Here is a 25319-nt window from a genome sequence, read left to right on the forward strand (position 1 = left end):
TATCCTTTCTTCCAAGTATTCCATTCTTCACAGAATTCCTTCTTCATGCATATCTCTTCTTACGTTTGTCTTGATCTTCTTTCCTTTCAATCAGCCGCCTTCCTTATCTGAAAGTTTTCTTTAAGTCCTGATATTATCTCCTGATAAATATCTCCTGAACCTTAAGTACTGATCACTTAAGTTATGACTTCAGTATAAGTGCTGATTTCAGTTAAGTACTGATTTGTCCAGTTTAAGTAAGATCTGAAAACTAAACATGAATCATATTAGACATGACATTATCAAATATATCTAACAATATATAACATAGTTATTTTTTTATTTTAATTTTAATTTATCATGAATCAATTTTATAATTTTTTTAGCCCGGATGAATAACATATATTGATTTATTTTAGTCCGACACAATTATACTGACTAGGGAATCATCTCTATTTTTATTTATTAATAATTTTCGATAGTACAGAAATTGAAAAAAATCCTTAATTATATAAATCCAAACATTTTACACACAGATCTGCAATCAAACTTATAATATTTCGGCTATTAGGGCCGGAGACCGGTTATCCCACAATCTTAAGCCTAAATTATACCTAGTAACGAATTAGGTAGACTTTAATTTTATTTTAACACGGATCAGTACTGTAAGAATTACCTTTAGTTTGAATTTAATTTTAGTTTTAGCGTAGATCAATAATATACATTATTTTGTTTTAGACTTAGGCTCGTTATATCAATCATCTAATTACATTTAGTTTATTTTTAATTATATTTTAGCTCTGGTTACATATTATTTTATTTTAAGCCGAATAAATAACATCTTTTATTTTATTCTGATGACATTATATCGACCAACGCATTATGTTGTATCCCGGTCTGATAAAACATTTTTTAGTTAGATCGGTAGTATTTGTTATATTGTTTTATCCTGAGCCAGCAAATCTTGGTTTTAATCTCAGACCCGTTATCTCAACCAAATCCGACTATATATATTTATTTTTTTGTTTAATTTCATTTTAGCTTGGAATGAATATTATTATGTTTTAGACCGAGTTGATAATTTGTATAATTTTTTTTTCTAATATGACATTATATTTGCCAAACAAATTTGCTTTCAATTTATTTTATTTTAACTCGTTTATTTTTTGTTTTAGCCCGATGACATTATATCGACCAAACGAATTTGCTTTCAAATTTTTATCAGTCTTTGTTATTTTATTTTAATCCGAGATTACAAATCCAACTAATTTTATGTAATTTATTTTTTATTTAGAATTGGATCGATAGTATAATTTGATTTAATATTATATACTATTTTATCTATCTTATTATTAATAGCCCAACAAGGGGCAATCTATAGTCTTAAAAGTCTTGAGCCATTTTAATGTCTTCAAAAATGGTGAGTAATTTTATTATTAAATTATTAATTATTATTAAATTATTAAATTAATAGCCCAACAAGGGGCAATCTATAGTCTTAAAAGTCTTGAGCCATTATAAGCAAAATTGGCGCACCGGCGGAGCCCGTTATCTTTTACATTCCCTTGTCCGGACCCTGAGGCATCTGTATTCTCCCTCTTTGCTGTTGTGCCAGCCAGGCCGTCGGTGGGGTTTTTCCCTTAATTTGGAGGGTCGGTTCTGGGGCTGTGCTGTCGGTGTGACCTCAGTCATGAGATTCCATCAATTTTGATTGTTTAATTTGAGCCTTTGTGTTTTAAGGGTAGAATTATATCCAATTGTGTGAACTCTCCTAACACTTTCATTAACATTTGCTTTCCAAGGTTTTTCTGCTGATGTCGGAACGTCTCCCAGTTCTTTGGATTTGAAGAAAAAACCATCCGCTTAATCCTCAAGGTTTGCTTTTTGCCTTAGTTTTCTCCTTCTGCTAATATACCCAGCTTCACTTTTAGGCACAATTTTAAGGGTAGAATTCTATCCAATTGAAAAGAAAGATGAGGGCATTTTGTAGTCAACCACCATTATTTGGTATCTATTTGATCCAAACATTCATACTTTGGTGAAGAGGCAGATGCAGAGGAACATTAAGAATAAATGTCAAAATGGGGCCGCTGTGAAGTAAAAATATATTACTTATGGTTTTTGAAACTTCAGATAGTTGAACTTGTTTATCTTCCGTAGGAAACTTTTTTGAAACAAGTCGGGAGAAAAATTCATCATCAAAAACTAAATTTGGGTACATAATCCATATATCACTCCATGCTTTTGAGAGGGGTTCCTGCATAAAATTTTTCCCGGAATTTATTCAATATAATTTCTTGGGTTCCATAAAACGTTTACGCATAGTACTTGGCAGTGGGAAAAATTTTCAGGCGCTGCAAAAAAGGCTGAAAACAAATTCAGTGATCATTTGCCTGGCAGTTCCAGTAGCTCTGTTTCCTCAAACCTCCATCATTGCACATCATAACTCCATAAACTAGCTTTTTATCTACTTGCAATGAATCTTGGCTCTTTTGCAGATACGTCCATTTGGGGTACCTTGTGAGGTACCGACAATTGTAGTCTGGAGTTAGATAATTAAACAGTTTTGCTCTGGAGATTGGAGTGTGGCCGGATAATCTAGGGGCGTTGATGGATGACCATATTGGAGGCGAGACAATCGGTAAGAATAGAACCAAAATTATTTGTCGATCGTTAGTATGTGTTTGGGTTTGCGTGTGTATGCAATTGTGTTCTGGTACAAAACAATTCATTGTAATTGTTCATGTCGTTCTGTTGTGTTGTATGAAGTTGCAACAATTTTTTTAATACTCAAAACATAGCTTTTGTTTATACAATTTTAGAGAATTTAAAACCCCCAATATACATATAATAACTTAATATATATAGGTAATAAGTAAAAAAACCTTAGAGAAGAAGTTTGTGATGGAATAACTGTCTAAAAATCATTTCAAGTAATAATCAGAAGTAACAATACTAATGTAGAGTTGCCTGCATATCAACAATCCACGTATCTAAATGTAAGTAATAATATTGGCCAGAAAAATGTTCATTAAATTAGATCAAAAGGGTGCACATACAAGAAAACCTCCATTTGTTCCTCCCCACCTGCACAAATAGTAGGAAAAGCTTTGTTATCCTTGACACCTTGTGTGGCTGGTTATCATTTTGAACTTTGCCAATCTTTGATTCTAGGGATTCAGCCAGCTGACCGACACAGATATACACAGAAGTTATGCTTAGTATGCTAAATAGAGTGTCTAGAAAAGTAGACAAGCAGTTGGTGCCTTGCCCAGAGTTGTGGCCGTTGGATAGTAGTGGATAGCAATCTGGTGCAGAAAATACATCTGAGCCTCCTGCTATCTCATTTGATTTACAATAGCCAGTTAAATTCCACATCTTAGAGAATTGGAGACTACATTGAGCTTGCAACTAGATTGATGACACATTATGGAATATGAGTGATGTGTATAAAAAACATAGTTTGGAAATTATGGACAAGAACTTCATTACTCATACATAAAGAAATCAAAAATTAAAATACTAAAATATCAAGATTCAATAATTATTAATTAATTAAATTTTTAATGTATAGGTCATATGGAAATTATGAAAATCTCAAGCAAAAATAATTGTTCTTTACAAAGAGATATTAATCTAAATAATTAACATTTTGTAAAATTATATTTCTAACAATCATTAATTTTGTGTAGACATGATTTAAGGCGTTGTTAGTTTAATTGTCATACATTTGAATTTTATGGTTGTACAATTATGATGTTTAGAAATAATTGTTAGACTAATAAAATATCAATGTACTTACTATTTTGTATAACAAAAAACTCAAGCTAATGATTTAGAAATTTGATTGTGTTATATGTTGCCTATTTTTATTTATTTTTTAATTTATATATTTTGAAATTCAAAACTGTGATCCTAATAAAATTTTCTTTGGCTAAATTACGTAATGGAAGTAACAATTACATAAACACTAAAATTATGAAATGTATATATGTCTATAGTTTTAGTGATTATTATAACTAAAATCTTATATCAACTTATATCCTTATTAAGATATTTTAATTTTCCGCATGTTTATATAAATGTAATAGGAGCTATAATAATTATAACGTTCAAGACTAAAAAGGGTGCTCATTCCATCTCAAATTTGTGGTAAAACCACCTGCCCTGATTGATGAACTTCCTGGGTTTACCCTTCTTTCTTGAAGTCTCCTTCCCCTGAACACAAAAACATGTGTAGAACTACCCATATTAAATATTATATAAATTTAAATTAAACTCATAAGGTTATGAGGGATTAGTGGCCTCCCTTTTTAAATAAAATATTAAGCATGAGAAATGCGCACATGCATATTAAATATGAGGATTAAAGGGTTTAGTGATCATTATAACTAAAATCGTATATCAACTTATATCCTTATTAAGATATTTTAATTTTCCGCATGTTTATATAAATGTAATAGGAGCTATAATAATTATAACATTCAAGACTAAAAAAGGTGCTCATTCCATCTCAAATTTGTGGTAAAACCACCTGCCCTGAACACAAAAACATGTGTATAACTACCCATATTAAATTTTATATAATTTTAAATTAAACTCATAAGGTTATGAGGGATTAGTGGCCTCCCTTTTTAAATAAAATATTAAGCATGAGAAATGCACACATGCATATTAAATATGAGGATTAAAGGGGTCAATACCAGTAACCTGAAAACTGGGTATGGTCAATGATAATATACAACACAACTTTTTTGTGATAACTCACTTTTTACGGGGAGGCTCTTCCTCGATAGTCTTGATTGCTCCAAAACCTAGGTGGGGGAGGTTTGAAAGATTGTTGCCTTCAAATGCATAGTACTTGAGTGTAAAAGGGTACTTTTCTGTTCATTACGCAATTAGAGGATACAACTTTAAAATGTACTCATAACCAAATCTATGCATGACAGTCAATGAAGGTGATGTGCCCCCACGGGGCAGGGGCCGTCCTCCAATACCCGTGACCGAAGAGGTGCTAGAACGCAGAAGGCTCTCAAAACAGCAGGCTAATGCTGCCCGCCCGAAACGTAAGTTCAAATTGTAATACAATCCCAACAACTTAATTCCACTTATTATGATTTGTTTGTGTAAGGCCAGAAGCGACTATGTGATTATAATAATGGAATTACAATGTTTTGTGATCCGACTCTTTTGTTATTACATTGAAGGGTGATATGGTATTATACTATTATACATGAAATAGCCGCTTCACTACTACACAGCCAAACAGAGTCTATGTTTGGAAGCCCAAAACCTTCCTGATATATGCAATTCCAGTGATTAAGTGATTAAGCTGTTACATTGAACGTTAAAAAAATGTTGGACAAAATACAAATATAGAGGTGATAGTTGAAACCAAAAAGAGAATCGTGATATCCAGTATCAGTATACTCATGTATATTTAGTCTATTTAGTATGCTTTTGCTGGCTGTCTCTTGTGTTATTTCCCTTTAATTAACATTCAGTAATGCCGTCATTTTAAATCAGGGGAAGGGCCTTCCAGGAAAAGAGGGCGGCCGAAGCATGGCGTGGCAGGAACCGTCCAAGGCGAGGAGGATTTACCAAGTACGCGGATTAATACTGCAGGCCACCAATGTGAGTCCTGCAGGAAACTTACCCATTCTGATATACTTATAAAGTTGAATTGTTCCCTACGATTTAGCGTGCACTTTTCTCTAATCAATCATTTATCTAGATGGTGCTGCAACATCAACTCAAACATCTCCCCTTAATTCGGATGCGTCATCAGCAAAAGGTGATCTTTACTGCGACATTGTTGAAGAAATTACTCTATGTTGCTTGATAAATGATTACCATGTCTGTAGCTGTTTAAAATAACTTTGCCATTACATGTACATGTAGACCAGAACAAATGAAGTGTTGTGGTTTTCAAACTTAATATTGTAAATGTACCATGCACAATAACCACAACTGCTCCATGACTATATTTTGCATGACATGTTCTAACACTGCTGTAATATTTACGGTTGGTCACTAGGTGTGCAAATTATTTATGATTGTTAATTCAACTCGTGGCAGCCAATATTGGGTCTGTGGCTTCACGGAAGCGGGGCCGGCCTCCAATAGTTGTGACTGAGGAAGTGTTAGAGCGCAGGAGATTATCAAAACAGAGAGTAAATGCTGCTCGGGCAAAGAGTGAGTTGTGATCCTAATGTTCATGTGTATTGACACTGTCATGCAATAATGCCCTCCGACCTCACATTTGGTCATTACTTATACATTTCTCATGCTTACCCATATTTTTTTATGGAGGTGGAGCACATTATGCTGTCTCGTGAGGGTGCTGACGTGCCAGTTTGACATGCATTTAAATTAATGTTTCTCCTTTCATGTTGGTTATCTGTTGCTGTTAATCAAATGGTTATTTCTATGTTTCGAACTAGAGGAAGGACCTGCAAGGAAGAGGGGGAGGCCTAGGCGTGATGTGACAGGGCCTATTGAACACACCCATGGTTTAGAAAGCTCTGAAATTGAAGGATCGTATCAACGATGTGAGCCACGCTTCTCCATACTTAATCATATTAGCCCTCTCCGGGTAACTGTTTATTCCTAATATCTTATCCGCCTGATCGTTGTTGTTTTCTGGATCAGGTCATGCTGCACCATCCTGTGATGCAGATCATGAGTGTCGGTTCAGCTCAGTTATAACCTTAGCCCAAGGTAATCTTTTTTGCTCCATTTTAAAAATGTTTGTGCATAGTGATGCCACATATTGCCAAACGCCTTAATTCGCGTTTGATCATAAATTATATACTTTTCATGCTTAACCGTCTATTTTGTATGGAATAAATTCTTACCTCTAAAGGTTGCTTTGCGGGGGTGGTGGCCGAATCATCCTGCCTGGTGGTGGTTCGGGCATGCTTGCGTTGCTTACATTTGAATTAGTTCTTTAAATCTCATAGTGGTTATGTGTTTCCCCTAATAAATGGTTACGTCCATAAAGCAGGGGAAGGTCCTTTAAGGAGGAGGGGTAGGCCTAGGCGTGGTGTGACAGAGCTTATTGCACATACCCACGGCTTAGGAACCTGTGAAATTCAACGATCGTGTGATCAACGTGACCCACCCTTAAGCATATTTAATCATATTAGCCCTCTCTGTGCAAATTATTATTACCAGTATCTTATGCGCCTTATCGTTGATGTTTGTTTGATCAGGTGATGATGCCCCAGCCTGTCAGGCGCCTCATGAATGTCGGCTCAATTCAGTTATATCCCCATCCCAAGGTGATCTTTGTTGCTCCATTTTAAAATAGTTTGTGCATAGTAATTCTGCGTAATAGTAAACTGCTTTATCCCCGACTCACAACACTATTTGGGTTGCCATTAAAATTTTCTCGCCACGCAGGTCTGTCTCCCACATCTATTTCTGCGTCATTCCATGCGCCATCAACAGAGTCTCCAATAGGTAGAGTTTGTTGCTCAAAGACAGTTTGCCATCTCTTTGTTTGTGGCGCGCAATAAATGCAGTACTTTTATACACATTTAGGGACATAGGGAACCCATATGTTGTGCTTGCACTAGAATCTTGGGCTTTATATTTAAAAAAGACACTATCATGCATAGTCGCACATGTTTCTTTGTTTGGCAATATTCCTTATTTCCCAGCGGCGATAATCTTGCAAAACATTTGCATTTTACATTTTTAAATACACGGGCCCTTATAAATGCTTCATTACTTAATTTGATAGATAGTAATAAACAACCAAAACGTAGAGGACGTCCTCCGAATCTTGTCACTCCAGAGGTGTTGGAAAGACGAAGATTATCAAGAAAGAGGATCACTTTCTCCCGACCAAAAGGTAAGCTAAGCATGTGTTTGACAACCTATTGGCCTCTGAAAACCTTCTCTTAGTTACATGTTCCTCAGTATGAGAGGCACATGAATCCCATCCCGCGAAAGTTATTTGCAGTTATTATCTCCCACCGCCCACTATGAACCTCTTCCACATACCGTGTTTTAATGTGCTTTTCTTTTAAAATAGGAGGGGACCCTTTAAGGAAGAGAGGAAGCCCTAGACCTATCATATCGGATAACACTCGGCTCTGTTGTACTTTATCAGGCCCCATGATTCATCACCAAGATAACAATGGTAAGAACAACCAAAAAAGTGTTTATCAAAATGTCACAGAGCTCTAAATTTCCCAAGAAGTCATATAATATTATCATCTAAATATCATTCTTATCAACATCTTCAAATTTTTCAGCAGGTGAAGCATCAGGCTCCTCCGCAGCTGCCCCAAGTGACTGGAGTTCGGCTGTAGAATTGCGAGAAGGTAACTCCCGTTCCCGTATTTTGAACAACCTAAAAATTAGTAGGTTTTGCTGTGTATAGGGCCAACTAGTGGTTACACTACTCGAATTATGTGGCTTTACATCCAATATATATGTAGGACATGTGCTTACATTATTGGAGAAAATTGGTAGAAAATTTTATTTTAAAATTTCCCAATCAATCTCAATATAAAAGGAAAGATAGGTGCATGTTGATCCCGCGTAGGCTGCCAAATTATAATAACCAATTTAAAATTAAAATGTATGTCACCTCTGACAAAAATGTTATTGGAGGCAACTATATCTATGTCCATTGTTAGTTAAGTTAATGCTTTGAAAATTATCAAAGCTTAATTTCATGTTTTAACACGGGTTCTTTCTAAAAATATAAGAAAATGGCTTTCATGTTTTTTAAAATACTGGGGTGTTTCAGCATCAAATTAACTGTTTGGTTAATGAGCATGGTGATGTCTTTGCACCTGGGCCGAGGTTCCGCATAAATTGGTAACTACTTGATACATTGCGGTGTATATCACTAATATCTATGCTTTATCTCAAGACGAGTTGTAGCATTTGTATCATATCTTGAATTATTTTTATTTAATTTTTTATCTTTGGGGCATAAAGCTGAGCTGGATGTTTGGAGCATAATCCTTTAGAATGCATATTTTTTTTAATCTCATGCAATAATCATACAGGAAAATTATATAGTATGATATATTATCGGACCTGCATTAAGATTCAGAATTATGGCATTAAAATATTATAAATTATGTGCCAAGAACAATTATCCTATATTTGATTTGATTTTTTCATTTTGTTAAAATATTTTTTGGCATGCATCTTTCTGATCTTACAAACAGGTGCGGCGATAGGCAGCAATCTACCCTTGGCAGAACGTTTAGGTACTTTCTCTTTACTTTGTCAAGAAAACTTTCCTCCATCTGTTCTTTATAAGGCCATTCATCATGATGCAACATATACCATTCCTCAAGATCCCCGGAGGCAAAATGCCTGCACAAATTGCCACTCCTACCACACTGTGCCTTCATGCAGTAGTTTTACATTTATAACGGCCAATGCATACTAACACTGCCGGTCCCTGTCATTTGCAGAAACACCGCAAATACGCAAATCCATAGATCGGAAGAAAAAGGAATTCAGTAAGGCATTTTTTTAGTCCCCAAGTGAAATTAATAAAAGCTTACTTCGTTCTATTTAAGCTAATGCACCTTAATCCACCTCTAAATGTTGCTTTACTGACATAGTGGAAAGTAATATGATCCTTAACCTTGGAAGGCAAGAGGAGACTTGCGGATACTGCACTGCAATGGTATGGAGTGCGGAGTATACAGGGAGGCATGTGGGTTCCGGGGCAAAAGGGTATTCCATTTGTTGTGGCAAGGGAAAGGTTCAGCTTCCTCTGCTACGCGAACCGCCTCCAGAGTTGAAGGGATTGATAACTCCAGATGGGTTGACATCAAATAAGTATTTCAGTAAGAGCAGAGTTTACAACAACATTTTTGCTTTCTGCTCCTTTGGGGGTAATGTTGACCATTCAGTAAATAAAGGAAAAGGACCATTCGTTTTTCGCATAAGTGGCCTTACATACCATAGTCTTGGTTCTTTGGTACCCCCTGATGGCCTGACTCCTAAGTTTGCCCAATTATACATGTATGATGGTCAAGAAGCTGTCGCCCACCGAATGGATTTCTCGAGCAGGATGGGGGAAGTGGATCCAGCGATTGTGACCATGTTACAGGGAATGTTGGAACGTGAAAATGTATTGGTGGGTATGTTTAAGCAATTGCGGGACCGCATCACGGGTTCTCAAGCTGAAACAGTTACCTTGAGGTTGTTGGCAAGAAGAACATCTGATGGCCGTCTTGAAAACATCCCAACTGAAAATGATTACGAATTTGCTGGCCTTGTGGTGGATAATGACTTTGCAAATCGCCGTGATGTTGTGGCTGAGCATAAAAAAATGGGCCTGCAACATATCAGTGACCTCCATCCTTCTTACATGTCATTACAATACCCTCTACTGTTCCCATATGGGGAGGACGGCTACCGAACCAATATTAAGCACCGTAATGCTGACAATTCTGAGTGTAAAAAAAATAACAAGGTCAGCATGCGAGAATATTATGTGTTTCGGGCACAATATCGCAGAGGTGAAGGACATACAATAATTCTCGGAGGCCGCCTATTCTTGCAATTCATAGTTGACGCCTGGTGCTCGGTGGAACACGGTCGCTTAATGTGGGTACGAAGACACCAATCTCTAATAAGATCGGAACTTTACAATAACATTGTAGACAGTATGAGACGGGGTGATGTAGATGCCACAGATGTGGGAAAACGAGTGGTCCTGCCATCAAGTTTCACTGGTGGGTATAGATATATGCAGCAGAATTTTCAAGATTCTTTGGCTCTATGCAAGGAATTTGGCCACCCAGATTTGTTCATCACTTTTACCTGTAATCCAAAATGGGCTGAAATCCAGCATGCAGTTCATGCATCAGGCTCACATGATGCTTCTGTGCATCCAGATATCGTGGCACGCGTTTTTAAGATGAAACTAGACACCATGATAAATGACCTCACCAAAAAACATGTTCTAGGTCGTCTCATTGGAGGTAATCCTTGTCCTCGCTTAACAATGTACCCTTAGCACCTTTTAAATAATTCTGCAAATTATCACTGATTTTGTTACTCCAAGAGCGCCAATTCAATCACAAGCACCACATCCCTCTACACAGTATTTTATTTAGTTTAAAAAGGAGCAATTTATGTATTTATATCGTTGCTTAGGGTAGGAAAATTGTTCACAAAACACTTTGAATCTGTGCAAGTAAATTCTACTATTTATGCACCTAACCACATTTTGAACTTGGTGTTCGATGTACACCATCATTATCAACAAATATTTTTGGTTTCCACTTACACTCAATTATGTGTTTGATTGTAGTGGTATACACAGTCGAGTTTCAAAAACGTGGTTTACCCCACGCTCATATTGTAATCTGGTTGGCAACTGCTGACAAGTTAGTCACTATGGATGATATTGATAGTGTAATAAGTGCAGAGATTCCAGATAAAGATGCCGATCCAGTAGGTTACCAAGCTGTCTCTCAGTTTATGATGCATGGGCCATGCGGCGCAGCGAACCCTAAATGTCCATGCATGTCCAATGGCCAGTGCACAAAACATTATCCAAAAACCTTCAGGGATGCCACAACTTTGGATGATGACGGCTACGCTGTTTATAGAAGGAGGGATCTGAAAATTACGGTGGAGTGTAATGGAATACATCTAGATAACAGGTTGGTTGCCTGTTTATTAATCTTAATAGGGTCTAGCTATAATCATCTTATTCCTATCATAAAAAGTATATGTAAAGTTTCGTGAACTGGTCCCTTGGTTAATTGGAACCTTAAATTAAACATTATGTTAACTCATATTAGCTGGAACAAATGTCACATTAAATTAATGACATGGATTATTCAGTCCAACTATTGGTACACTATTGTGGTGTTAGTTAAAAATAAACATGGCAGTATTTAACTCTTCCATACATACCTTAATTGAACTGTGTATGACTTACCCGCCTTATTACATAGTGTTCAATTACGTGATTATTTAGCAATTTGTGCCGAATAGTGGGAATTTAAAGTCCAACCAAATTCAGTAGGAAGGCCGTACAAACAATCCTCGATCGTGTACAACTATGTTTATATGCATTTACATTATTACTGTAAACCTAGCATAGTGTCAGCAATAATATGAATTACATTTCTGTGTAATGGTGGTTATTAAAAATCTGTTTCCATATCTTTCTCAGTCATGTGCAACTGCATACGAGCTTACATCTTTATTATTGCTTCTTTTTTTAGGCATGTTGTACCCTACCACCGTGGGTTGCTTGTCAAATACCAGGGGCATATAAATGTTGAGTACTGCAATCGGTCTCTCTCAATTAAATATTTATTTAAATATATCGGCAAGGGGCCGGATACGGCAATAATTCGATTGGAACAGGGTAGGCAGCACCAGCATGGAAGTGAAGATGCATCCTCTTCGGTCAGGAGAAACAATTGTGATGAGGTCAGCAACTATCTCTCATATCGATATGTATCAGCGGCTGAGGCCAGTTGGCGCCTGTTTGAGTTTACCATACATTATAGGGAGCCATTTGTTCAGCGTTTATACTTTCATTTGGAAAATGAGCAGGAGGTTAGATTTCGTGACAACGAGACCTTGCCTGAGGTTGTTCGTAGGGTTGATCCTGATGGCACAATGTTCATTCAGTGGATGCTTAACAATCGTTTTGACAACCTTGGGCATAATTTAACCTTCACAAAATACCCTACAAAGTTTCGTTGGGATTCATCCGCCAAGCGATGGTTTCGCCGAAAACAAAATGTCAACGTTGTTGGCCGCATGGTCTATGCACACCCGGCTTCAGGTGAACGATTCTACATGCGTTTATTGTTAAATATTGTTGTAGGCGCTAAAACATTTGAGGAGATCAGAACTGTGGGAGGCATTGTTTACCCTACCCATAAAGAGGCATGCTTCCGGAGAGGATTGTTGGACTCTGACAAGGAATGGCATCTTGCACTAGACGATGCAGCACTTTGTGCAACTTCCCCTCAATTACGTGATCTGTTTGTCACTTTGTTAGTCTTCTGCGAAATAAGCAACCCATCGGAACTCTGGGACAAACACTGGGCCAACTTAGCGGATGACATTCAGTATACGAAAAGGAAAATGACCCAATTCCCGAATCTTAAAATCAGTGATGCTGACAAGCAGATGTTGGCCCTCGAAGCAATGTCTCATTTATTAAAGCAGTATGGGAAGAAACTTGAGGATTTTCCTGGCCTGCCAGAACTTAATATTGTCTCCACCACTAGGTATAAAAATGATTTATTATTGGAAGAGATGATGTATGACCGCGAAAAGCTTAGATCAAAGGCAAGTGAAGGGGTTGATTGCTTCAACTCGAAGCAACGCCTCATCTTTGATGAAATTCTGGAGTCCGTGCATACAAATGCAGGAGGCTTCTACTTCGTGTATGGCCCTGGAGGCACAGGGAAGACATTTTTATGGTCAACAATTCTAGCAAGACTCAGGAGCGAGGGAAAAATTGTGCTAGCTGTAGCCTCATCAGGTATAGCTTCACTTCTAATTGAAGGAGGACGAACAGCTCACTCACGCTTCAAAATACCAATCGATCCTAATGAATTTACCTGTTGTGAAATCAAACAAAACACCTATCTCGCTGAGCTGATAAACAACACAAGCTTAGTCATTTGGGATGAGGCTCCAATGACCCACCGGTACGTTTTTGAGGCTGTCGACCGCACTTTCCGTGATATACGCGCTAAAGTCCATGTAGATGCTCAGATCCGACCATTTGGCGGCCTTACCATGCTTTTGGGGGGAGATTTCCGGCAGATTTTACCAGTCATTCCAAAGAAAGGACGTGAGGAGATTGTTGCAGCAACAATTAGCAAATCACCACTATGGCAATTCTGTAAGATTTTTAAACTACATGAGAATATGCGGATTGAGCGAGATGTTCCCCCTATTACAATCCAGGGCAAGAAATTACATTTTAGAGACTGGGTTTTAGCTCTGGGGGATGGATTGCAAGAAACCATTGCACTTGGTGATGACCTGGACCCTTCTTGGGTAAGATTACCAGAGGAGGTATGCTCCCCAAGATTAACGCATATGAGTGCAACTACCTTACAACTTCACAATTCACCCTCATTCAGTTACATACTATATAATTCTGCTTTGAAAATTAAAATGATTATGCCCACACTTCAATCACCTTCCAAAAACCTCTCTCACATCCAATTCTTCTGTCAGGTTTTACTTTACACCCATTTGAACGTGTGTTCATTCGACTAAAACGCGTAACTCAAGTTTTCACACCTGCCAAAATAAGCTACCATACCTTCACGTACATATATATTTTAAGTTGGTTCAGGGAACTAACAGGATCTTAATTTTTTGCAGCTTTCCCTTGCGTACACAGGTGATCCCATTGAAACAATAGTCAATGACATTTACAAAGACTTACATCACATGCATGGAGACCTAGAGTATCTACGCAGTAGGGCAATACTGACACCACTTAATGAAAGCGTTGAAAATGTCAATATGACAGTTTTACAAAGACTACCAGGAGAATTTAAAGAATACAAAAGCTGTGATACTATCTGTAAGGGTTCGTCCAATTCCGAGGTAGACGAAGTGCTGTACCCTCCAGAATACCTAAACTCCCTCAAATTTAGTGGCATGCCAAACCATGAAATTAAAGTCAAAATCGGTGCCCCAATCATGTTGTTGCGTAACCTAAATGCCAAAAAAGGGTTATGCAATGGAACTCGCCTCATAATCACTCGGTGTTACCCATTTCTTATTGAAGCGGTGATTATAACAGGCAAAAGAATTGGTGAAACCACTTACATTCCAAGGATAACTATGTGCCCTCCAGATAAGACTTTGCCTTTTATGCTAAAAAGGAAGCAATTCCCAATTTCAGTTTGCTATGCAATGACTGTGAATAAAAGCCAGGGGCAAACGGTACACAATGTGGGCTTGTACTTGCCTAACCCAGTATTTGGTCATGGTCAAATGTATGTCGCAGTCTCAAGAGTAACTTCGCCAGCTGGTTTGAAAATAGTCACAGTTGACAATGATTCGACTCACAACGGCTACACCAAGAATATTGTATACCGAGAAATATTTGATAACCTGGTGTAGGTTGACAGCCAAAACCAGCCTCAAAGGTATAAATGGAAGCTACAACCTTAATTTTATTATTATTAGTATGCATTTTCTGATCTAACACAATTGAACGAAAATGAACATTAGTGAAATACTATAGCATTTTCCGGGATTGTATAATTGCACACGGTTTAAACAACATTTTGCACCTCATTTTATGGGCTTAACTTGGAGGATTCCTGGTGTTTTCTTCGGTGTGTTTTAGATTGTTGTGAAGTATTCCATCTTGCGCCTCATTTTTGTTTTTTTTACCTCCACTACTATTAAAGTGAGGAATTAACTTCAGACAGTTGCGCATACCTTCACAGCTTGGGTGAAGCTTATCTTAAGAATGATGCTTCAATGGAATCAAGTGGGTATTGTGTGAATTTAGATACATATATAGGCATGGCGTTAAAAGAAGTTCAATTTTACCTCGATATTGAGCTTATAATCCAAGTATGAATAAGATTTCTAATTGTATTACAAGTCAAAAAAGGTCATGACACTTTGTAGACTTCATTCCTTTTAGTTATTTTGGCATGTTATCAATTTTTTGATCAATTAGCTTTGTAATTAAAACTTGTCATTTACAAACTAAAGAAAGGATTTAAGTACATGACTCTATATTAATATTCATGATCGGAGAACATGGAGCAGTTCTGAGCGGCTGATAAAACATATTATTATTGATACATGGATGACCTGATCGCGGATTGTTTGATAAATATTTTCCTCAGGCAGGACCTACAACCACTGGTAAACATAACATTTGTATGTAAACGCCAGTACCAAGCAGTTCAGGATCAAACGTGTGGGCAAAAGGTAGGTTTTCCTCATTTTGAATATTGGGAATGTGCTTTTATTTAAATTTTTGTGGGAGTTTGTATTGAGGTCCTCCTCGATATATTGGCAAGCTTGGAGATAACAAGGAGGAGTTTGTATTTTTTTTGCTTGCCCTGTCCGCAAGTCTCCTTGCACTTACATTACAGTCCGGGAAACTTAATGGTCACTAATCTTATTGACAAACATCAACAAAGATTACTTATAAATATGCATAAAAAATGGAATGCAGAAATACATTTTGCAGTGCATGTCTATTAACTATGCCTAAAAGGTTGTTTACCACAGAGTTTCTATAATTTCTGCTGTTTCCTATGCAGCCTTCTCTTGCTGCATTTCTGCTGATATTATGGATGCTGATGAATACAAAAATTACTTGGTAAGCATAGTAGCTCACATTCATGAATACTACACTGATGGTTCCTTCATGGCGTTCAATTTTTGACAGGGAAGTAGGCAAACCCACCTTGATAACATACTGGCAGGCTATGATGTGACTGTGATGGATTGCACTCGGCAATATGAGACTTCCCTATTGCTTACAATGGAAATGCTTCACCATTTCCTCAGATCAGGTGAGGACTAGCACAAGCAAAATTTTGTTATTTCAGAATACATATATCCAGCTAACATATTATTTAGATATCAATACTGAATCACCACTTATATTCAGATTTCGAGTTCAAAATCAAACACTTTCACAAAGGGTGGCTAAATCTTAAAATTAAACATTACGTAAGAGAAGATTCATAGACACATATTCCATGTTTAGTAAATGACATAGATTTGTCTGACTGGCTGCACTGCTTGAACACCTATTTAGAGAACCCCGTCAACTAAACCACCTCCCACATGGTCACATAATGGAGGCGCCCCCAGCAAACGCCTTCAACATGAGGTTCGTGGTGCAGAAGAAACAGTCCACTGACCCCGTATGATCATTGAATGTGGGCGTCTGCTGATCTGTTAGGTGGTTAGGACAGACGACACTCAAATAAGGTACAGAACTAGAACGTGGACAACCAGATGATACATAGATGCTATTCAGATCTGTAAGGAAAGGGCCAATCCCATACTTATACTCCGGGTGGCTGAAAATCCCAACTAAAGCTTGCACTGTATTGTTGCTTGACTCACGCTTGTACAAGCTACGCACAATAAAATTAGCAATCATGGAAGCATAATGACCCCCAGATGCAAGTGCTTGTATTGCTGCAAGGTGGCCCTGAATATTCCCCCCAGCACATAATATTCCGCGACAACTTTGATACAGAACAGCATCAGCAACCCCTAAACTATCACCAATACTCATGAACCTATCAAAACAGGCCTTGTCTGCATCGCTTCCTTTGTCACAATACTTGTACATGGAACGAACAGGGAGATTTTTCAGGAGTATTGGTATCATGGAGGGTCGCTGCGACCTTGCCCAAGCTAGAAACAAATTGAAACAGCTTTCAAAACCATCATCCGCAAGACAATACATCAGCAGAGCAATGACATCAATGGGGAGAGTTTCGAAATTCAAGCTAACATTACTCATTTTGGGTGCACAGCGGGTGCCTTAATTTCGTCACTACAAATTGTTGGCTGCACAAACCAGCAAAAGCCCGAGGCACCCCTTTATATAACTGACACTTTCTGATAGTGACATTTCACATACAAAACATATACGACCCTTTGCCTATACATTTCTTAGGTTAAGCCTTTTCGTGTCTCATTCATTTACAACACTTTTAAATATTTCTTACCTATATTACATTATCACATTTTCCTCTAAGACCAGCCAAAATAACCCTGTCCTCGCAAAAACTTGTTCATTTTCATAATTTTTACACATTCTAAAACAAAATAACCAATGCAATAAATTTATTTAATATAATATTAATAATATTAATAATAATAATAATAATAATAATAACACTAAATCATCCAGCCGTATATCCAAGTACTTATTTTTTAACTTAATTTATGGGCAAAATTAATTCTACGTGGTCTCCAGGGAAATGGAAGCATCGGAATAACAATATTTACCTGTTGTGTCTTCATTATTTCCCTATACGTGAGTTAAGTATTTCTCGATAAATTCCAAAGTTTGAACTATATATAAATACACAATTAAACTTAACAAAAAATTATAGAAATCAAGCTCACGGTACATCCATAAAATTAATTAAAATATCACCCTGCTATACATATCATCTCATTCTACATATATGAAACACAAACCGGTGCTGGATGCTCATAATAAGGGCAATAAATACTACCTTAAATTGGACATAGGTTACTGGAGCCGATAGGTCAGGTAAGATAAGCAAACAAGTTCAGGTAGGATAAACAAACAGACACCTACTTGAAGCATATAGACAACTATATAAATAACTCATAAACCCACGATCCCACCCATCCATCTCTTTACATATCCCTTTACAAAAAATTGACAAACTCAGAATGACTTCCTCAGACATTATCACCTTGGCTTCTTTGACACCAAACTCTGAGAAGGAGAAAGTCCTGATTAGAGTAACAAGAATCTGGGAAGCTATTAACAAGCGTAATGGAACGCTGCTGCATACGAATATTATCCTGCTTGATCAACAGGTTAGTTTGACCATCAACAAAAATATGAGTTCACGGTTGTACTATCATATGTGCCTCACATAAGAATATCAATCACATTAAAAAAAATCTTCGCTGACTCTCTCAGCTTTGTAGGGTAACCATATGATGGCAATTGTTCGGAACAACCAAAAACAAATCTACTTACCATTACTCAAGGAAAATGAAGTTTACACCATCTCGGATTTTAAGGTGGTGCCTGGACCTAAAAATTACAAAACTGTGGATGCAGCTTATACAATCAGCTTTTACTACAAGACTAAAATTGAAAAAACTGTTGAGCCCGCAATCAGTATTCCTCAATACAAATTTGAACTAAGGTCTTTTCCTGATATGGAGAACTTGGTGGGAAATGTTACTATGCTGATAGGTATATCCAACCCTTAACTTCAACAATATTACAAAATATCATACCAACAGTATTACGAAATCTCGTACTCACACTTTTTTATTATTTTTAAAACCAACGTGTAGATGTGATTGGCTTGGTCAAGAGCTACGGTAGAATGGAGAAGAGAAACAACGGGGCTGAGAAGATTGACTTGGTGCTCACTGATCACAGGTGTATTGCGTTACCAACATGGTGGTATTTAAAACTTCTTTATTTTATTCACTTCAATGGATCTATTTCCGTCTTGCTGTTAAGATTCTGACATAGGCTGCCCCTATATTGAGTAAAGTTGGCTTAACATTCTGTGATAATTCATGAGAACTTAAAAAGGATATTTCAGCGTCCTTATATACAATACTAAGCATGCAAGGTAATTGTTTGGCTACATCCTATTTCTAGCACCACGGCATTGAGATTTTAGTACCATGATGCTCAGTTTTTAGCAACTTCTCACTGCACATTCCCTTTCTCATACTTGCACGGTTAAGATTGAATTGAAATAAAAAAGGGTCTACATGTTATAAGTAAATAGAAATTTATGTCTGATCCAAGTAAATAAGTGGAAGAGATGTGTCGGGTACATAGATAGGGAACATGTGTTTAATATTATATTTAATTCTGTTCCACGACTTGCGTCACCTCGATTCTTTTAAATGGAAATAAAAACTGCTTCATTTGATAATAATATTGATCTAAGTCCAAAAATCATGACAGCATTTTTAATAGATTTTTACATTCACGTTTCTTATTCAAATAACCATACATTAATTAGTCAAAACTGTTTAAAAATATTACCAGATGTTTTTTTAACATATATAAATTCAAATATATACTACTTTCACATCAGCAATTCATTTTCGTACCCAAACAAATAAGTGACAGATTATTAGCAAAAACAAATCGCCGACTGTAATTAGGAAATTAAAAAAAACCCTATGGACTTAATATGTTCAATTTTAAAAAAAAAAAATAAAAAATTTCAAAAAAATAAATTTTTAAACCCTGTACAACTATAAGTAATTTAGTTTGATGCATTGTTTGTTGACTAAATTATTGTTTTTTAAACATTTAAAGCCTTCCTAACAACCAATAATACATAATTTGCTTTATAATTATTTTGATTTATGTGGCACCTCCTACAATTGCCCTAAACCTCTTAATGCATATATAAAGGCTAAAGCCCAGTCTATATTGTTCAGCTATCTTGTCTGTTTCATCTATCTTGTGTGTATTTTTTTAACTGATACAAACCCACACCCAAAACATTTAAAAACTGTTTCTGCAGGCAAGAATATATGCTGGTCACTCTATGGGAGGAAAAGGCGCGCCAATTCCTAGACATACTTCCTGCAACGGTTGAGGAACCTGTGTTTTTGGTAATCACTGGCTTGCTAGCAAAAAAATTCTCAGGTAACTACGTGCCCTGTCGTCCCTGTCATATGTGTCCTAACTATAAAAACTTAGCCAAAATTGCTAAACCCCAAAATAACCTGCAGCTATGGCTTCCCTCTCGAGCACAGATGCCACCCGCTGCTTTGTCAATATTGACTATGAACCATTGTCTTCCCTAAAGAAGGCATTGTATGCATCTGGCAAGAATGCAGCTTTACATCCGCCAAAAAAAGCGGATTTTGTTGCCTCAACTGGAGAGGCCATGTCAGAGTTATTAATAAGCTCCATCCTCAGCACAACGATTCCTCCAGAAACCCAGGTAGTTCAGTTCCATACACTAATTCAATAAACACATGTGTACCCACCATTTGCTAATGCATACTCATGCATGACGGTAAATAAATTGTCTCAACGTAATTACATGATCTATTCATGTTACAATAAGTTGTTGACCCTATTTAACTCTTACTTCTATTGGCTACAGGCTGTGCGCTGTATTTGTCGGGCCAAAATAGTTGCAATCCTCAATGGAAATAGCTGGTTTTACAACTGTTGCCCAACTTGTGCTCACGCCATCAAGCCTTTGGATGGAAAATTTGTATGTCTCACTTGCGAGGAAGACCTGGAACAATTGGCTCAGCGGTAAGATTACCCCTACAATAAACTTCATGACACACCTATCCAATCTAACAAAATATTATTCCTACAACTCAGGTTTAGGGTGGTGGCTGGTGTCCCTCTGCAAAAAATATTAGCTGAAGAGGTATATTTTTTGGTCTCCAAACAATAAAAAAACCCAACACTTGGTGAATAACACATATGATGAACAATATTGATGTTTTCTATAGGCGGTGGACACGGCAACTATCCCACCCGTGGTTAATAATATCATTGGAAAGTACTGTGCATTCCAACTCAAAATCACTCCCTACAACATAATACAAGGATGCGAGGAGTATACTGTGACCCGCGTATCTGAAATTATTCAAGCATCTATGGCACCTGCATCAGGGAGCACTGCAACTTCCCCATCGACCAGGTCTGCCAAGAAGCAAAATGTGGCGTAGATGGCGCCCGCACTTTCATTTGAAAAAACTATTATTAATTCATATCTCCAAACAGCCTGCACAATAACCTTTGATATTTAGCCCGGCTTAACTAATTAAAATGTGTTTCCTTATCTGATGCAATGCCAAACTTATGAAATATTAAACTTTAATAGCTCCATAAATTTACATTTTCTGTTATTATTTTATATATTTACAACGCTATTGGCAACGTGGGTTAATTACCTTTTGTATTATACAATTGTTTTCAACGTAAATAAATTTCATGTACTAACTATACTACAACTCTATAAAACCAAAACTACTACATCAATATACCGTAGGAAACCAAAAATATTTTTCGAACCCTCCTAAACTAAGGCTAATTATTAGACTACATAAAATAAAATTAAGATACACTACTAAAATTTCACAAACATACAAATAATGAATGACACTTTATCAAGAAAAATATGTAAGAATCTCCTAAAACTTTAAAAACATATATACCGGTTCAAATATTGGTCTTCTTCAATTTCTTAGATAATTTTATCTTCATAACACGTTTATTCCTTCAAAATACTAAGCATCAGCTTCCGCATTACCTATACACAACTTATCTGCATGGAATTACCTGGTAGCCGCAATTTCTTCCTGTCATTTTACCCAAAAAACTTAAAAGAAATGTTGCACTACTTGGAAACTGGCACCAACTATATACCATCCAACGACTGCAATAACTCGGTTCAATTTTTTGGCCCAAAACGCCACCAACAATATACAATCAAGCGACTGTAATAACTAGGTTCATAATTTTGCCGCGGAACACCAAAATGTTGTAACAAAATTGCCCAAAATTTCCAACAAATTTTTCCCAACCAAACTTAAATCACTCTTTTCCTGTAAAAGGGACATAAGAATTACAATAAAACCATAGTTGTACCCTGACATAAACTATGCAGAGTTTTGTACAAATCAATACCTTAACATACTAAAGGAATTAGGGCACAGATAAAATGGAAAAAAACAAAGTTTCAGTAAGAACTATGGACAGTAAATTCCACCAATGTCTCGAGTCCATCAGTTGTTTGATGATTAACTATAGGAAGAGTCTTAATAACTGCTAATCCTTTAACATTAACATACTTTCCGGTTCATCCCATAATTACTGGCTGAGACTCAGAGACTACAGTCCGATGAACCCCGAAAAAGCTAAGGCAATCCGCTTAAACTCCCTCCTCAAACATAGCTGTAAATGCTATAGTTTGGCTACTACCATCTACAGAGCTAACAACATACAACCCTGGTGCCTTCCCCACCAATCGAGCCCCACATGACCTCATATTGGAGGCGCCCCCTTCAAACGCCACCAACATAAGGTTTGTGGTGCAGAAGAAACAGTACACTAACCCCGTATCGTCATTGAGCTTGGGTGTCTACTCGTCATTGGGCTTGAGCGTGTGCTTATCTGTTACCTGGTTCGGACGGAAGATACTCATACATGGTTCAAAGCTACAACGTGGCCATTCCCACAGACCAATGTACAGGAATCAAATACCGATTACCGCTATCAAATAAAAACTCACCTTGCTATAAATCAACTAATTCATCTAACTCTCTGTCATTTCACTCTGCCACTACCGCCTAACACAGGCCATATTTCGGCTGACAAATTTAGAAAAATGCAAAAAAACTATACAATTCAGAGCCACGCTTGACAAGAAACTTTAATATATATACTAGAGCATGACCCGTGCCTTGCACGGGTTTTCATGCTAGTTTAAATTAAAACCATTACACATATTACAATTATATTTATATTTATATAATTATATTGTGAAATAGTAATCTATTTATGAGAGTATTTTATTTCAAATATTACTATAACTAGCGTTACACCCCGTGCGATGCACGGGTCTTCACTAATATTTTTATATTATTTAAAATTATAATAAAATTCTTTTTGTTAATATTAAATGGTATATAATTGATGAGATTTGAATATTAACCTTATTAGTAAGTTTATAAATAATATTTGTTGTTGGCGGGAGTCCAACCTTGATAGGGATAAATAAGTCCTGATTTTATAATTAATGGGCTGCTAGGCCCAATAAGAAGATGTATGATATTCAGACCAGAAAGGTTAAGCCTGACGGACCAGATCAGGCCTGGTGGAATAAAAAAGGCCCAAAAGCCCTGATTATTAATTAATTTCGTAATTAATTAATAAGGGAAAAATCAGCTATTGAGAAGAGTCCCGATAAGGATATAAATCCTTTTAGATTAGCCTCAAGGGGACCTAAAAGGATAAGGAATCAGCTTCCTACTTCCTAGGACTCCTAAGTCTATTCTAATTATGAGACTTGCCCACCAGGTCTCCTATACCAAGTCCAATTCAAGGACTCCCAACATCTATATAAGGGGCCTCACCCCACAAATCAGAACTACGTTTTTTGGCTTGATTCTCTAATTCACAGAGATACGTAGGCATCTCGTAAAGGCAGATCGAGCCACGAAATACGAGAGCAGCCATTAAAGGCCTTGAGCTCCCGAATCTTAGTAATAAATACAGCAAATAATAACCTTAGTTTTTTATCCATAACATTTGGCGCCGTCTGTGGGAACGGCCAACAACAACCATGGCGAGAACACGGAGAACAATTAGAGCTCTGGAGGAAGGAACACCATCAGGGACAACTCAGGTGATTTCGTCAACCGTGAAGATTCCTCCCCACTCAACTTATGCATCTGCTCAAGGGGAAGCCCAGACAGGGGCAACTCAACCTCAGCCACAAGGGACAACTCCCCCGACTATTCAAGGTACGAATCCTCAAGTTCAACAAGTACATATACCTGTGAATTCTCGACCCGTCGGGTATGAATATTCAACTATTGTTACTACTAACCCCCCTTATGGGATGCCCCTTCACCCTGAGGTTGGAGGAAGCGGATATGCTGGGTGAAGCGAAGCACGAGGGCAGTCGCCCCCTATATACGAGGTTTGGGTCCTATCCCTGAGGATCGGGAATTTTCTGGTCCTTACACTGAGAGAGACTCCGAATCTTTGGATGATGAAGTGGCCCCGAGAAGGAGGCATCCTGGAAAAGAGCCAATGGCCGATGGAAGGTAACGCCCCCAAAGCACCCCAGGGGCGAATCCCCAAGAAGTGCAAGAAAGGATCAGGGCTCATGAGGCTGAAATCCAAAGGCTGAGGCGTGATTTGGAGGCTCACCAGGCCACCAGACCCTAGATACCTCCTAGGGGGAGAAATCCTCCTCCTGTCATAGACCTGGATGGTCCGGTACGAAGAAGGGCTGCTGTCCCAAGAACTGATCCAAGCAATCTCCTTCCCCTTGGAGATCCTGATGATCCAACTCCACCCTTCACAGAGGAGATAATGAATGCCCATATCTCAAGGAAATTCAAGATGCCCACTATCAAAGCCTATGATGGCATGGGAGACCCCGCTAATCATGTTAGGACATTCTCTAATGCACTGCTGCTGCAACCCGTGAATGATGCTATAAAGTGTCGGGCTTTCCCTCAAACCCTGTCGGGTATGGCTCAAAGATGGTACAGTCGTCTGCCCCCAAATTCTATTGGATCGTTCAGAGAATTAAGTCAGGCTTTTATTAAGCAATTCATCAGTGGAAGAGTCCATGAAAAAAGTTTAGCATCTCTTATGAGTCTTGTGCAGGGAGCTAAGGAATCCTTGAGAGATTACCTGAATCGTTTCACAAAGGAGGCTTTAAAAGTCCCGGACCTTGATGATAAGGTAGCCATGATAGCACTGCAACAAGACACTAGGGATGAGTTTTTTAAGATGTCCTTGGCCAAACGCCCCCCTGAGAGCATGTTGCAGCTCCAGGAGAGGGCAGGGAAGTATATCAAAGTTGAAGAAAGCATGAGGAAGACCGTAGTAAGTAATGAGC

At 37.5% G+C, this 25319-nt stretch overlaps 2 protein-coding genes across 25 annotated transcripts; both read left to right on the forward strand.

Annotated features, from left to right (window-relative positions):
• The first annotated feature begins 1496 nt into the window (after positions 1-1496).
• On the forward strand, positions 1497-20359 carry LOC141677199 (uncharacterized). Of its 24 annotated transcripts, none has more exons than XM_074483001.1 (24): positions 1499-1655; positions 1782-1854; positions 2478-2620; positions 4929-5045; positions 5506-5613; positions 5714-5773; positions 6058-6174; positions 6423-6530; positions 6631-6699; positions 6986-7093; positions 7194-7262; positions 7384-7443; positions 7727-7837; positions 8021-8128; positions 8244-8312; positions 9174-9215; positions 9426-9473; positions 9579-10949; positions 11282-11636; positions 12207-12417; positions 15841-15921; positions 16260-16318; positions 16388-16514; positions 20235-20359. In XM_074483001.1, exons 3-23 carry the CDS (start codon positions 2590-2592, stop codon positions 16434-16436), a joined length of 3351 nt encoding a protein of 1116 aa, XP_074339102.1. In that variant the 5' UTR covers positions 1499-1655; positions 1782-1854; positions 2478-2589; the 3' UTR covers positions 16437-16514; positions 20235-20359. The 24 variants fall into 24 exon arrangements, with proteins under 24 accessions (XP_074339084.1, XP_074339102.1, XP_074339100.1 ...); XM_074482999.1 differs by lacking the exon at positions 20235-20359 and adding an exon at positions 19033-19170; XM_074483000.1 differs by lacking the exon at positions 20235-20359 and adding an exon at positions 18791-18927.
• LOC141680081 (replication protein A 70 kDa DNA-binding subunit D-like) lies at positions 18391-21408 on the forward strand. The gene is made up of 8 exons (XM_074486402.1): positions 18391-18540; positions 18655-18928; positions 19033-19120; positions 20235-20359; positions 20446-20660; positions 20826-20983; positions 21056-21104; positions 21190-21408. The coding sequence occupies exons 1-8, from the start codon at positions 18391-18393 to the stop codon at positions 21406-21408; spliced, it is 1278 nt and encodes a 425-aa protein (XP_074342503.1).
• Positions 21409-25319: the final 3911 nt, after the last annotated feature.

Source organism: Apium graveolens, chromosome 8 (genome assembly GCF_009905375.1).
Source record: "Apium graveolens cultivar Ventura chromosome 8, ASM990537v1, whole genome shotgun sequence".
Lineage (NCBI taxonomy): Eukaryota > Viridiplantae > Streptophyta > Magnoliopsida > Apiales > Apiaceae > Apium > Apium graveolens.